The sequence below is a fragment of the Cygnus atratus genome, chromosome 3 (genome assembly GCF_013377495.2).
Source record: "Cygnus atratus isolate AKBS03 ecotype Queensland, Australia chromosome 3, CAtr_DNAZoo_HiC_assembly, whole genome shotgun sequence".
Taxonomy (NCBI): Eukaryota; Metazoa; Chordata; class Aves; order Anseriformes; family Anatidae; genus Cygnus; species Cygnus atratus.
In genome coordinates this window covers 32,149,212-32,164,204 of record NC_066364.1, presented here as the reverse complement: position 1 = coordinate 32,164,204, position 14,993 = coordinate 32,149,212, and the positions used below count along the sequence as shown (strand labels likewise).

Here is a 14,993-nt window from a genome sequence, read left to right as displayed (position 1 = left end):
TATCTCAGCACAGGAATGACTAAAGTTCCAATCCATTAAATCCCATATAAATTCTGTATATAGACTCTGCAATATTTCAGACTTGCTCTTTTCCATGTACCTGAATAAATCCTCAAATGCATGTTACATTTAGCATTACAATTATAAGAGGCTTTGAAATATCTTGTGACAAAAACCTGTTGAAATTTCACAGCTAGGCTGGTCATTTAAATCAAATAAACACACTGCTCATGTCTCAAAAAACTATTTCATAAACATAACTACACACTTAGAGGTAGAGCCCATTTGCTGTTAAAGCAAACACCTCATAGTTCCTACCATCAGCAGTATCTGAAATTTAATTTTCAATATTATAATTCACACCAGCCATACAATGAAATTAGTGAAAATAACATTTGTTTTAGTGAGGTATACGTTTTTCGATCTATGCAATGATCTTGACATCTGAAGAAGATGCCCTCAGTTTACACACTGAAATAAATATCAGGTTTGAAATGTAAACACTTACTGATACACTGATTCCTCCAATCTCAGATGTCACAGGATTTCCTTTCCTACTCTGCCATTGTGTCTCAGTCTCTCTGCTCTGTCCTTTGCCACCACTTTCTTCTTTATAATCTAACATTTTATTTTCCTTCCTTGTCCCTTATGTTTCTATATTTTCCATTTAATGTTTACATTCCCATTTTCCCTCCCACTTACTTATATCCCTCTCCCACCTCATTCTCCTTTCAAGCCTCTTGCCAACACATTTAACTGTACAATTTGTATGGTTATCAACAACTGTGAGGCCATTGCAACCTCAGCCCCTGGGGCTTCCATTACTCTTCAGAAGACAGAAGAAAAAAAAATAGGGAAAAAATGCTGGTCGAAACACAGCAAGGATTTCAGCCATAGGTCAGGGGATGTCTCTGGTGTAAACTGAAATAGAAACTGGGCTGTTGAGACAAGTGTAACCATTGCTTTTAGATTAGGAACAATAACCTTATCCTTGAAACAATAGAATAAAATAAAAGTTGTGAATTTATTTTCTAGATAATGTGCATTTTCTTCAAAAACAGAAATGTCTCTGTATTCATGGAAGTTTTTCAACCCTCACAATGTAAACAGATGTGTTCCTCTGCTCATCAAGATAATGTAAGCCCGCTTCTAGCAAAAGCAGGATCTCAGTCCTCCTCACTGCTCTTAGTTCAGCCAACACACAGACTTAACTAGATAAACTCATAATTAAGTACATATTCTTATTTTTTTCCACTTTTTTCTTAAAAAAAAATAACATAACCTTTTACTACAATACTGTAAAAGCTAAAAGTTACAATGATAATGCATGCACAGGCAAATTCAATGGTAGCAGAAGGTAAAGTCTCGGTGTTCTTATTAACTTTATGTAATGACAGCTTACAATTTTTTTTCAATAGGTACTTAAATGTGGAATTTAGCATTTTTATATTATAGAGTGAAACTACTATATTGGAATATAGATGTCTTTCCCCAGGTAAAATGCACATATAAAACTGTTATTTTTGTGCATATGTGGTTTCAGTTGCACTGTAGTTGTTAATTAACATTGGTATGCTGTGCCTTGCTGTTATTTATTCTTCATTTGCCATTTGATCAGAAACCTCTTGAATTACTAATCTGCTTATATATTTTCTCAACTTTAAAGTTATTTTAAAATAGACAAGACTTTTGAAAAAAAATCTGTGGTAAAACAAAAAAGGGTTCGTACCACAATAATGAAACATTCTGCATATGTCCAAGTTTCATCTTACAGAAATCAAGACAGTGGCAATGGGTCTCGTATTTTTCATTACTAAATGTATGCACAGACAGTCTTTACCTCCCAATTTATCTTCAGTGATGGAGAATACCAGAAAAATGTCATGTGTAGAGCAACACAGGAAGTAGTGATAATAATATAGATAATATAAATAATATTGTAAATTAAGGCAACATAGCTTCTGGTACTGTTACACAGCTTCTGCTTTAACAGTACTATTAGTTGTATATTATGAACACCAGAATCAGTTCAGTCATAACAGGTGTTTATTAATCATTCATCAATCCTACCTTTCTGTTTCAGTTGTGGAGCCTTTCCTAGTTTGTTTTTGGCTGCTATATCTTTCCACTTTTCTGGACTGCCTGTAAAATGACATGTCAGAAAAGAAATAAACAAAGAAGAAAAAGAATACAAAAAATATGAAGATTACATATTTACTAACGTATTGCAAAGGTAATAACAGAAACATTTGACAGATGGAAAAGTGACAACTTTCTTCATGAACAGGCTGTTGAGCTTGGGGTTTAAAGCACGGGGCCCTGATTAGCTTTGACTGAGGCTGATGGTATGAAGGTTATGAGGTACCAAAATAGGGAGACATCATTAATCTTGACTGCATATGCAGCTAGCTCCCATTTTACAGCCCCTATCTGATTAGACACAATGCCTCTCATAGGTCTTTTAGTCAAAAAAATATTAAAATATAAACTTTAAAAATTGGTTTTAAATCTAAATTTCAAAATCAAAACAAATACTGCATCATATCAGATTTAACTAATGCTGTCAATTTATTAATAAAAACTTGGCTTTTCAAAAATTTCATTCTATTAAAAATTGTGAAGATTTTGAGAAATGGTTTAAAACAATTCTATTTTTTTTTCTAATCAATGCAAATAGGTTAGAAGTTTATTTAATTTCCTTACATAGATCGTGGAAATCTCTGCAAGTCCTCTGTGTTCCAAAATTTCCATTACTACCCACGGTAATACAAGCATTTACAAATTAAGATTTACAATTTGAACCTCTGATAATCATCAGTGTTTATTAGTCTTTCAGAATAAAAGTGCATACAAAGTTTCAGGAGTGGCCAAAAAAGGGGAGTGATGATTACTCGTTAGACCAGAAATGCTGACAAACCCCAACTTGAATATTACACAGGAAAGATGACTAAGAAACATGTAAGAAACTCACAATCATATAATCAACCTCTATGCCTAGACATAAAAGAATTACTGTGGGCAAAAAAAAAGTAGGTAAAAATTATATTAAAGAATAAAGATTTAATTTTAAACCTCAGCGGTTATGAAGACTAACCCAATGTCTGAACTGGAAGACACCTAAACAGTTGTAGCATCAAATTATATGCAAAGAAAATAATCACAGTGTATTTTCACTGTAATATTTGATTAGCGTTATATTGTGACACAGTAATGAATCACAACAGAGGAAAAAATACAGAAAAATAAAAAGGCTCTTTTTTTTTTGTATATACATATGAGCAGAGGTCACTACCTGATGCTTTCCAGTTTTTAAAAATATATACTTTCTTACAAAAAATACTCTCTTAGAATAAAAATTTAAATCCCCCTTATCCTCAAACAGCTTTCTCCAGATTTGTTTTTTGGAGTATATTCCCATTACTTATTTTTTTCTTTACCACATCAAATACAAGGTGGATACACAGGGAAACACAAATGCTGCAGATTTGACTGAGCCCTAAGGTGAGCAAAGTATTTGAATTTATGGTTAGATCCACAAAATGCAGCATGATCTCCCAAATGATGGCTCTTCACTTTCTCTTTGGTTTGTTAGGGGACTTATTTTCCCCTTACTCCTTTACGTCACTTGCTTAGACTGTGGCATTAAGTGCAATGGAGAAAAAGAGCACATAGTGACTACTCTTTGTAGCATGGAAAAGCCAAGGGTAGGAAATGCCTTCCTGTGAAAAGTGGCAAAAGTAATAAACAACAGTAGTGAGCCCAACATCATTATTTCTCTGCTCTCCGTGCTGTCACTGCAAGCAGCACACATTAGAAATATGTTTAAAATGACATCTTCCTTTCTGTTTCCTTCCTCTTGCTAAGATGATGCTGTATGCATCCTGTATAGCTCAACAGCATGCTACAGCACATGCAGTACTGGCTCAGCTTGAGCTCTATCTGGACATTGGCAGGTACATATTTACAGGCAGCTGTCCTTCCATGCCCATATAAAATGCACAGAGTGCACTGAGGATAAAAAGGACATTCATGTCATATTCAAATTTACCTCTTAAATGTAGTTTAAATGGAATGAAATATTATCTATGAACAACACATGCATACCATGTACTTAAATATATAAAGAGAAAAAACCCTATGTGAAAGTATTAAGCAGAGCATATGAAGAAGATACTCGCAGTGTGTAACTATAACCAATACCTCATTTACTTGGAACTATGATTTGAGTAAATAAGAATACCTCTGTGCTGCTCCAGGTTTAGCACTTAGGTGGTCTACACTGTCCTGTTTTGGAATGCAAGACTCCAGCGTCCTTGTTCTTCACAAAATTTGGAAACATGGATGTGAATTTGGACAGAATGAGCAGAAACAGAGAGATGGTCACATGCAGTGAAGGTGGAGACATGCAGTCAAATATATAAACCAAAAGCATTAAGGCACTATCTACTTGGTAAGGCTGTATTTCTCACTTCCCCTTCTGTTGACTTAATCCATGCACTTTAAAAGAATTTTAAAAAAATTTTGAGACATGATATTAGAATAATTAGATATTAGAAACTAAGATGCAATTGCGTAAAGAATGAGAGTCACAATAAATTTTTTAAAAGCATGTATGCATTACACAATGAATAGGAACACTGCTGCTTAACAGCTGTCATTATCCTTCCTGAGAATAAATTTACAGTATGATCCATTAGACTAATATATAAACCTATATACAACTTCTTCCCCTTAGGAGTTTGGAAAATATATATATATATATATATATATTTTGCTATTATATTATGAAATTCTCCTGAAAACACAAGCAAATTTCATATATTTTGATATTCTATTACCAACTGTTCTACTACAGTCATAATTAACAATAACAATTCAATAGCAAATGCAGAATAAACTTAGCAATTTAAAAAAATCAAATTGTGTTCAGGATATTTTTTAATTCCTATATTATTTTCATTTCTGTTGAAGCTGTTAAAGAACATCTGAATTTGTTCACAGCTTCCAATTTGGCATAGATATTATTAGCTTGTTGGTTTATTATTAGCTTGCTATGGAATGTATCACACAAAACATTTTCTTTTTCTTGATCAATATAAGAGTAAACTCAGCAAAATTTGCAGTCTACTAATAACCTAGGGTACATATTAAATTTGTATCTATACTTTCAATATGGTGAGCAAACACTAAAACTCCTCTTAAAGTCCTAAATGTACCAAATGTCATAACAAATCACTGATCAATAAATCATTACTCTATGCACAGACAAGAACAATATACATATTATATATACAGAAAAGCTATTCACAGTTCATGTGCAAAAGACACATGAGCCTTGAAAGATTTATTGTTGTTGAGTATAAACAAAATCTACAGACAGAAATACAATAATATTCCTATCAAAACTAAAAATTACTATTCCTGGAGTTTCAAAATGACATTTTTATTAAAAAAAAAAAAGCCTCAAGTCATCAAAAACGTCACATTTAATAGTTCCCTATTTTACTGAAGATTTCCGAAAGGCTGGATCTACATGGTACATGAACTGTGAGGTCACAACTGCTCTGAAATCTTGGCAGCTCCTAACACTCATTCCTAGCACTTCAGTTCATGTCTTGCAAAACTGATCCCCTGATTTAAGTGGTATGGTGTTGCTGAAAGGATGGGAAAGGATCATCAGGGACAAATTAGCCTGCCATTGGCATTGCACGGCACAACTTAAGTTCTCTTCATGAACGTACAAGAAGTACCAGCCTGCTGCACTGCTGCTTAAAGATGACTCTTAGACATGTACTCTTATTATTATGTCATGATTATTTCTCATATGCATATGAGAAATAATTTAGAAAAGGCTTATTTTATCTAGTCTTGGTTATATGCTGAATTAATACAAAGACTTCTCAAAAAGAACAATCTGAATAAAATTCCCACCATTAAATTCCTACCATTAAATGCTCAACTCTCATTCTCCTTGTTTTTAACACTACTTACGATTTCACAGTCTCACAGTTCTCCAGTTACCAGAGTATTTCACTTTAGAGAGACTTTCAAATTCTTTTTTCTAGTATAAAAACAAAAAAAAACCCTCCTAACAATAAAGCTGGCAAATTCAAACCAAAAGCTATTCTATAAAATGTCAAGAAAAACACGATACTAACCAAACACTTGCTAACTCTTAACACTAAAATACAAGTATAACCTATGTCTTCATCTTTTCAAGGTATATCGAGTCACTTTTTCAGATACAGAAAGTGAATGATTTCCAGAATAACAATAATCTTGCCAAGATCTTTACTAAAATTTATATTATGAATAATTTTTAACAAATACCATGCTGTGAATACTGAATTTAAATGACCAAAATTAGAAATAATGCATAAGTCATATGTTTAAGAAATGTACTCAGGAATAGATCTTGATTGCACCCTGTATGCAAATCGGACCAGTTTGTAAGATAATTCTGGAATGTACTCAAATGAAGTGTAAGATGACATCTGTTGAAGTCAATTAATCTGTGAAAATATGATCTGAAAGTGGTGGTAAGCAGTCAGCTGGTTATCCCTGTTGATCCATCAGATACTCATTCCCTGACACCCACTGCATCAGCTGTCAATTTGATAAAAGCACATCTTAAAACACAAAAATGTCAGAACTGAGTGGTGCTGGCCAACTGTCAAATGAAGGTGTGGGAAATAACCAGAATGAAACTAAACTTAAAAGATAAAAATTTTCTACAAAGGTGAAGCACCTTTGATTCCCTCGCTGCTACTCTACACACTAGGTGGGCTTTAAACATGGACTACTATAACTCATCTGCTGACGATCCTCACAGCAGAACTATGCTTTCTCCGGAACTGTGTAGAATGGCATGCCTTGGGAAAGCCCAGTCCCACCACCCTGTGCCATGTGGTGTGTGGCTGATGGCAGGAGAAAACACTTCACATGGAAATCCACCTCAGAGGAAGACTGATGGCAGGAGAAAACACTTCACCTCAGAGGATGACCAAATGGCAAAGAAGGTTCAAATTCAAAAACATTACTTTAGCTCCACAAGGCTCAGCTTTCTTTAGTTGATCTTTTTGCCTCTGGAAACTTAAATGTACCAACTTAATTGACTCTATGCTACCACAAGTAGCATGGGAAATAAGAGGAGTCGGAGATGTATGCATGCCAGGGATCAGGTTAGGGAAGTCAAAGCCCATTTAGAATGAAATTTGGCCAGGGACATCAAGGACAATAAGGAAAGGTTCCATGAGGACCATATCCATATGAGACCTGGTAACATGGGATATGGAGAAGGCTGAGGTACTTAATGACTATTTTGCCTCAGCCTTCACTGGCAAGAGCTCCAGACACATGGCCCAGGCCCCAGAAGGCAAAGGCAGAGACTGGAAGAATGATGAACTGCCCAGTGTAGGAGAAGATCAGATCTGAGACCATCTTAAGAGCCTGAAGGTGCACAAGTCCATGGGACCTGATGAGATACATCCATGGGTCCTGAAGGAACTGGTGGATGTAGTTGCTAAGCCATCGTCCATCATATTTGAGAAGTCGTGGCAGTCCGGTGAAGTTTCTGCTGATTAGAAGAGAGGAAACATAACCCCCATTTTTAAAAAGGGAAAAAAGGAAGACCCAGGGAACTACAGACCAGTCGCTCTCACCTCTGTGCCTGGCAAGATCATGGATCTGGTCCTCCTGGAACCTATGATGATCTTTAAGGTCCCTTCCATCCCAAACCATTCTATGATTCTATGATTCTAAACTGTGTTTTGGAATCCTTGTTAATCTCCATTGGCTATGCAATGAGAAAAGTCCAATGTTCTTGTAACTTCTGCTAATTGGGGAGAAATTCATCTGTGAGGCTGCAAAATCATCAGGACTGGGGTTAATCTAAACTGTTTCTAGGTTCATCATTGGCTGCATCATTGGGTTACTAGATTATCCACAAGACTTCCAACCGCATCAAGGCACTGATTTCACTAAGAAAATTAGATTGCTGTTTCTCTGACTCAGAAACTTGCCAATAACATACTCCATCTTACAGACGCTTTACTGCAATATGTTTACTAAGCGGTATTAGATGATTTCAGCCTTTGATACATTTGCAGAACTTTGGCTGAAGGCTCATAATTCTGCATTAAGAATGACAGCATTCAGATGAAAACCTAATTTCATTGATATATGATTATGATTTAATTCTAATCAAATCAACGACAATAAATTTTTATCATCAAGTCTGATCCATTGAGTCAAAAACAGTCTTTCCATCAACTTGAAAAATGTGAAGAGAAATTAGTTTTAAAATGCCCCAAACATACAAAGTATATTTGTAAGCTGTCAATAGCTATCCCATAAGAGGGCTCAATAGTGATGTTGGTAAAATACCTAGAAATGCCTTATCTGTAAGAACAGCCAATTTTGAAAAAACCTTTCACAAGTTTAATTCTATAATTTTTAATTACTCTAGTAAAAAGAGAAATGTTATTCAAACACAGTAACAAGTTTCACACTCTCTACAGCTTGTATTGGCAGAATATACCCAGTATCAAGCAAACAAGATAAATTATAGTAGAAATGTACTACTAAATGCATTCTTAAGCAGAACAAAACCACTGGCACTTAAAGTAATTGAAAAAGTTTTATCCATGTATCTGCCTTACAGTTTTAAGAGCAACTTCATAAGAGTTTACTGAAGTAGGGATTATTTACACAAAACATCTGCATCCTTTCATTTACTGTAACACAAAAATCATTACAGTAGTTAATGGGCAAATATCGAATTTACATTTCAGTAGGAATATAATCTCTGGTTAAAAATAATACAGATTTATCGGAAAAAAAAAAGAGATACAAAAAATTACTACTGTCAAAGCAATGGAGCATCAAAACTAATTAGAGTAGAAAGTTCATGACAAGAAAAAACTAAAGAAAGGTACTTCTATTAATCATAGATGGTATTCAAAATTAAAATGTATTTAAAGGTCTGGTGGTTTTAACAAAACCTACCTTGTTAGGAAAACCTGTTCCATGACGACCATCCTAATTTAGGACAGAATTTAACAACACTACCAATTTTTATATGCATCAACTAGTAAGTATTACCAAAACTTCCAACAATTCCAACATATCATGGCTCTTTTTTTTGGTTAAAAAACAACAACAAAAACAAAAAGCACAATAAAAATTAAAATAGACTCCTAAAAAAAAACAGGCTCTACAACAAGTATATTATCATATTATAAAGCACCACAGAGAAAATGCCACCGCCAATTACAGAAGCAGGTAAAAATAGACTGAAGAACATTAAGAGATGATGTTCTGTGGTATTAGCCATCTTGTTAAATGGCTTGTAACTGCTCAGGCAAACAGAAAATTTGTAAAGACATTACTTCCTAGGTGCTTTATAACAGTTCAACAAAATGCAGAGATGATATCTAAAGCTGCTATTTTTATTTGGGGCTTCTGGAGTTTAATGGTCTCTCTCTAAACACATGCATACTTTTAAATTTTAGTATACTCCTCTGAGAGTGCAAGATGCAGTAAGCCACTTTTTGACTGGGAGGAGTTGCCTAGTACCTGTCATCCTCCGGAGATGCATGCTCGATATGAATCCTGGGACTAGTAGGTCGTCTCCTCTCTAGGGAGGGGGACCATCTACCCCTGTTTGCCCGTTCAATAAAACAGGAAAAAAACAGGATATTTAGTTTGTGATAAAATTAAATATATGCGATTTGGGACTGGAAAAATACCCCAAAAAGTAATGAAAGTGTGTCATTTAATGTTTTTTTCTGTTTTCTAATTTCCTGGTATACTATTCTTATGGCTGCTTCCTGAAGAAATATTTCAGTGAAACAAAGAGAATGTGCTCCCAAAGAAGCAGAATTTTGACTAATTTAAATCTTTCATGTAGTGTACAATAAGTTTTCGAATGTTCTCCAAAGCTAGACTATCTAAAAGCCTATCATCTCCACAGAAAATTGTAATTCTAAAAGCTTTGTAAAGACTGCATTTTCTATTGACCACTGGCTGGCATGTTGTTAAGCTAATCTCTCCTAACTCTTTCTACTGAAAAATGCATCCTTGGTAAAAATGTGGGACTGAGAATGATATGAAAAATTCTGAGGCATAAAGTGACCATTTTCTGGAACACACAGAAAGAGTCATTTTCTGTTCCATTCATCTGCTTATAGAGATGTCTTGCTCTGACTGTAATGGATGTACTGTATGCCTACTAATAAGAAATTCTGCACATTTTAAGAGCTACACTTTTGAGTAAACTATATATATAACAAAACTGATATAACCACGACCACCTGAGACAATTGTTTCTTCATATTCTGTTCCCTTTGAAGTTTTCCTAGCAGCAGCACATATGTCAAGAACTCTCATAATAAAGTAGTGCTGAACAAACCAGAGTTCAAGTTTTAGAGCAGTATGGCAGCACTGATTACTTCCCAATAAAGTTCTCTTGCAGAATCAGGAAGATTAAAAGGTTAAGGTGAGGGCTTTGCACTGGTACATTTCTCAATGAATTCTGTTACTCATTTAGGTAACTTTAAAATACTAGTGCTAATACTAATTTACTGTGTTAATTTAATAAAGCTAATAATACTGTATTTACTGTAAACAATTTTAGATACTGTAAAGGTAAGCTAATTAGCTGCAACTAAGTTGCACACATTTGTGTACAAGTACCAGGTAATTTTTTACATTTAAAAATATATATTGAAAGCGTATACGGCCAACTTAATTTTCTGATCATTTCTCAGTATCCCTGCAGCACATGACAGCAGATTGTTATATAGGTAAATTAAAAAATAAAAATAAAAATAAAAATAAGTCAAGATTGTGAATGAATAGTAGTGTCTTATGTGATGTTTTTTTTCTTTAAAAATCTCATTTTGTGTGGAGCCAGGAGTTGGACTCAATGATCCTTGTGGGTCACTTCCAACTCAGGATTTTCTGTGATTCTGCGACTTAATTTACAATTATATATATAGTATACAAAAGACTGACATTTTTGTGTATTTTGATGTGATGTTATGTGGTTGTAAGAGTGTATGTATAACAATTTCGAAAAATCAAAATATATTAATTTACAAAAACAGCAAACATTTATGTAAACACTGCAAAACTATGTAATATTCACTTTCTGAGGCATCCTTCCAGTCCATGTAATAAGGAAAAGGGTTCGATTTATGGAACATGCAAATAACAAAGCCTTAAGTAGATTAGCATCACTTGAACATTGAGGTAGATCAGAAGTTTCAAGAAGAAACAGATTGTAAGCAGCTAGTTTCTTTTTCTCTCCAAAGCAAGAGTTAAAGAAAATGTTAATGCATCAGTGCACTCAAAGCCCTTAATATGCTGATATCCACTATAAGTATCAAATAGCATTTTATAGAATTAACTACGTCATGCAGTATGAACTTTGAGAACATGCTCTTTCACCAAATTTTTAATGACTGTGAGCAGACAATGCAGACAAACATGCAATAACCTATTCCTTTACATGTTTGAAAATAACTGAAAACACAATGCATTATATACCTAATGCAAGCAGTTATTTTACTGTACATAATTTTAAATGTAAATAATGACGATCAACATTGCTGTTACAGGCATGCAATATAAATGCCTTAATGCTTCAAACTTACTAAAAAAATACAAAAATTAACATTAAATCAGGACAGGTCTTAACTGGATCAAATGACAGTTCCAACCATTCTGTTATCTACTTATAAGTAGCTAATAGGCAATTGTTCAGCTTTGTATCCTGTTTGGGTGGTAATGACCAGCCAACATTACAAATCCTAGGGATCTTTGAAATGTTTTAAGTCCTACTTCAGTGAATCACCTCAGGTTGAGTCTAACAAAGTTTGGTCGCATTTTGCAGAGAAGCAGACTGTTTTACATGAACTCATCACCGGGCTTTGCTTCTCAGTGTGGCTCCTAAACCTCTCAGGATCAAAGCATACAAGCATTACCAATCTGCATCGCTGATTTTGTGCTAACTGCTATTGCGATAATTTGTTGCAACATAAGAAACTCATGTCAATAAGCCATACTTCATATTACTAAGTAACTATCACTTACTACAATCTTAAATATCATCAGATAATCTAGGGAAGATGCTACAATGATGAGAAAGCACAGGTAAATTGGTTTTCGACACTGCACATAAATCCTATGCCTATGGGTTTTCCTGACCTGAGGCTAGTCTTTGCACACAGATGTCACTGCTTTAGGACATGATACACAATTTACACAGGGAAAAAAAAAAAAAAAAAAAAAGATTTTGAGAAACATTGAAGAAGACAATGAAAACTCACACTACAGGAAGTAGTGGCAGCAAAAACTTTTCATGGCTTTAGAGGGTATCTATGTCTATCTTATAAACTAACATATGTCTTGTAAATCATCACAAACCTCAACAAGACGATTATTTTGACCAAAAAACCTAGGGATAGGTCAAAAAAATAAATAAATTAATCTGACAGGCATGGTGCAACTGAATTGGTAAAGCCTGGACCTTTTTAAATGTCCTAGTGTATACCATGTCAAAGAGAAATATATGAAGGGTTAGGTTCGGTATCAAACTATTTCATTTAATTAAAATAGTTTGCCTGTATCAGAGCAAAGTCAGTTTGCTAGTCAAATCGTACAGACTTTCCTTGTTCAACTGACATAGCTTACAGAAGGAGAAAAGGAATTTTTTGTTTGTATTTAGTGCAACAAGACTTGTGTATCCTCGAATTATATATATTGTGAAAAGTACTTTTCTGCTGGTGCAGCAACATCTGAAAAAACAATAATTACTCCAATCATTCCAAATGACAAAAAATTATATTTTTTGGACTTTAAGTGTTTTCACCAAATGATTAACATGGAGAAATAGGGCTCTGTGGTCAATCAGTCACACACAGTCAGTATCATTTTGTTAAAAAAAAAAAAAAAATCATTTTAACCATTTTAATTCTTAATCTCAAATATAATCTAATTTATACCCTGTCAGACAAAAGATCGAGCAGAATGGGTAGAAAGAATTTTCCACTGGTAAGTATACTTATAATTTTTTTCAAGAAAAGATATAGTGGCACATTTATAATTCTGTCTGTGTATTTTGAGGGTTTAAAGCCTACATTTAAAATAAAATCTACAACTCCATTCTGTGAATAAAAAAAAGAAGCCATGAAAACAACTAACAGTACCTTCAGCATAGGTCCTACACGTATACTGATTAAAAAGTAGTGCTTTACAAATTGGACTTTACAAAACGCTAGTGTTTCTCTTTGCTACAAGCAGGACCAGCTACAACTGACAGATGGTTGTATAATCTCTTCTTGAGGAGTCTCCAGCAACAAAGGCTAGACAACCTTTTCTAGATCATCTATCAGAGTGTTTCATTATACTTGCTTTCCAAAAGCTTTTCCTAAAAGCTTTGTGAACCTGTAACATCAATGAACGTGTGTTACTGTAATTTAAGTACCTAATGCTTATCTTGCTCAGCACAGACATAAATGCTTTCTGTATTCCTTGAACTTAATTCCTGTTCTTCAAACTAGACTCCTCTATCATTACATGCAACTGACAACTAAACTTACAGTAAAGTGTTAGCAGACACATTCAACAGTGGAGTAGGAAATCTTCTAAAATTAGTTTACCCCCAAACTAAAAGATTAAATGGGTGATGGGGGGGGGGGGGGGGGGGGGGGGGATAAATATAATATGTTCCCCCACAAATTGGACTGTATTAGGGAGGAAAAAATATAACCCATTTATGTCTAAATATAAAAATAAAAATCCTGTCATTAATCCTCTGACAAAGCCACACATCTTTTTATTTGCAACAAAACCACCATGGAAATGCAGAACATGAATTTCATTAAAAAAGAGCTTTTCTGCACCTCCATGAAGTGAAACCCCAAGTGAAAAGCAACTTTTTAGTCATCCTCTAGGACTTATTAAGCAAAGATGTAAAAATTTCAGAGATGGGCATATATTCTCAAACATGACCAGAGACGATTTGGCAAAATCTAGCGCTTAGTAGAAGTAGAGGCCACTAACACAGACTAACCACTTCTCTTTATGAGGAGCACATGAGAAATGCTGCTGATTCTATTTGGTGCCTAGTGGGCAGAAGTTGTTGTAGATGAATCATAAAGACACAATAGACATAGTTAACATCAGTGACAGATTTAGATTTGAGTATGTAATTTTAACTACAATATTTTACAGTTGCCAACTACCATTTCTTTGAATATTCAGCTTGATGTCTGGCATCTTGAAATGAAACTACAAAACATACACTGCTTATATCCATACATTGTTGCATTAAATAACTGCTTACAGATGAATACATCTGTATATATCTATCACACATAGTAGTAATATGATACTACAATAAATTTTCTAAAAAGTCTAAAATGGCATCCTGTGTTTTGCTGGGGGCGGCCTTATTTCTGTCAAAATTTTTGTTTTGGACGACCAGGTATGTATGAGATATGATATTATGATATCTTGTGCTTTATCTTAAAAAGGAATGAACTAGCGAAGATCTAGTTGAGATATATCAGTAGGACATGAGTCAGTCCTATCCAACAAGAGCACAGCTTGAGAACAGAACAGTTCCAATTAAGAAGCATCAGGAAGTGGGGGAGGAGGGAAAGGGAAATTCCCCAGCCACGAAAAAAAAAAAAAAAAAAACAAGAGAAACCTTATCTCACAGCCTTTCTTCACAGGTCCTCTCCCACAATAATGTAAATGATGCAACAGTTTTCATAACCATACTGTGGGTTGACTGACAAAGCAATTTCACATAATTAACCACCATATTCATTATGCACTGAACTGCTGAAATTGTAATTGTGCCATAGTCCATTGCAACCCATTATTGCCTTTAGCGAAGCTAAAATCTCGCCCTAAAACAGTGTAATTCTTAGCCAAAAAACAGCAGGTGATGAAAAATTCCCTCGTGGAACAATCCCATCTGC

At 34.4% G+C, this 14,993-nt stretch overlaps 1 protein-coding gene across 1 annotated transcript in view; it reads right to left on the bottom strand.

Moving 5' to 3' along the window:
- RIMS1 (regulating synaptic membrane exocytosis 1) overlaps nucleotides 1-14,993 on the bottom strand; it is a 316,580-nt gene that overhangs the window by 93,443 nt on the left and 208,144 nt on the right. Inside the window, exons 20-22 of the mRNA XM_050709776.1 lie at nucleotides 9,577-9,660; nucleotides 4,241-4,318; nucleotides 2,071-2,142 (exon numbers count right to left, since the gene is read on the bottom strand). Coding sequence (XP_050565733.1) covers nucleotides 2,071-2,142; nucleotides 4,241-4,318; nucleotides 9,577-9,660 — 234 coding nt within the window. The remainder of the gene's footprint in view (nucleotides 1-2,070; nucleotides 2,143-4,240; nucleotides 4,319-9,576; nucleotides 9,661-14,993) is intronic.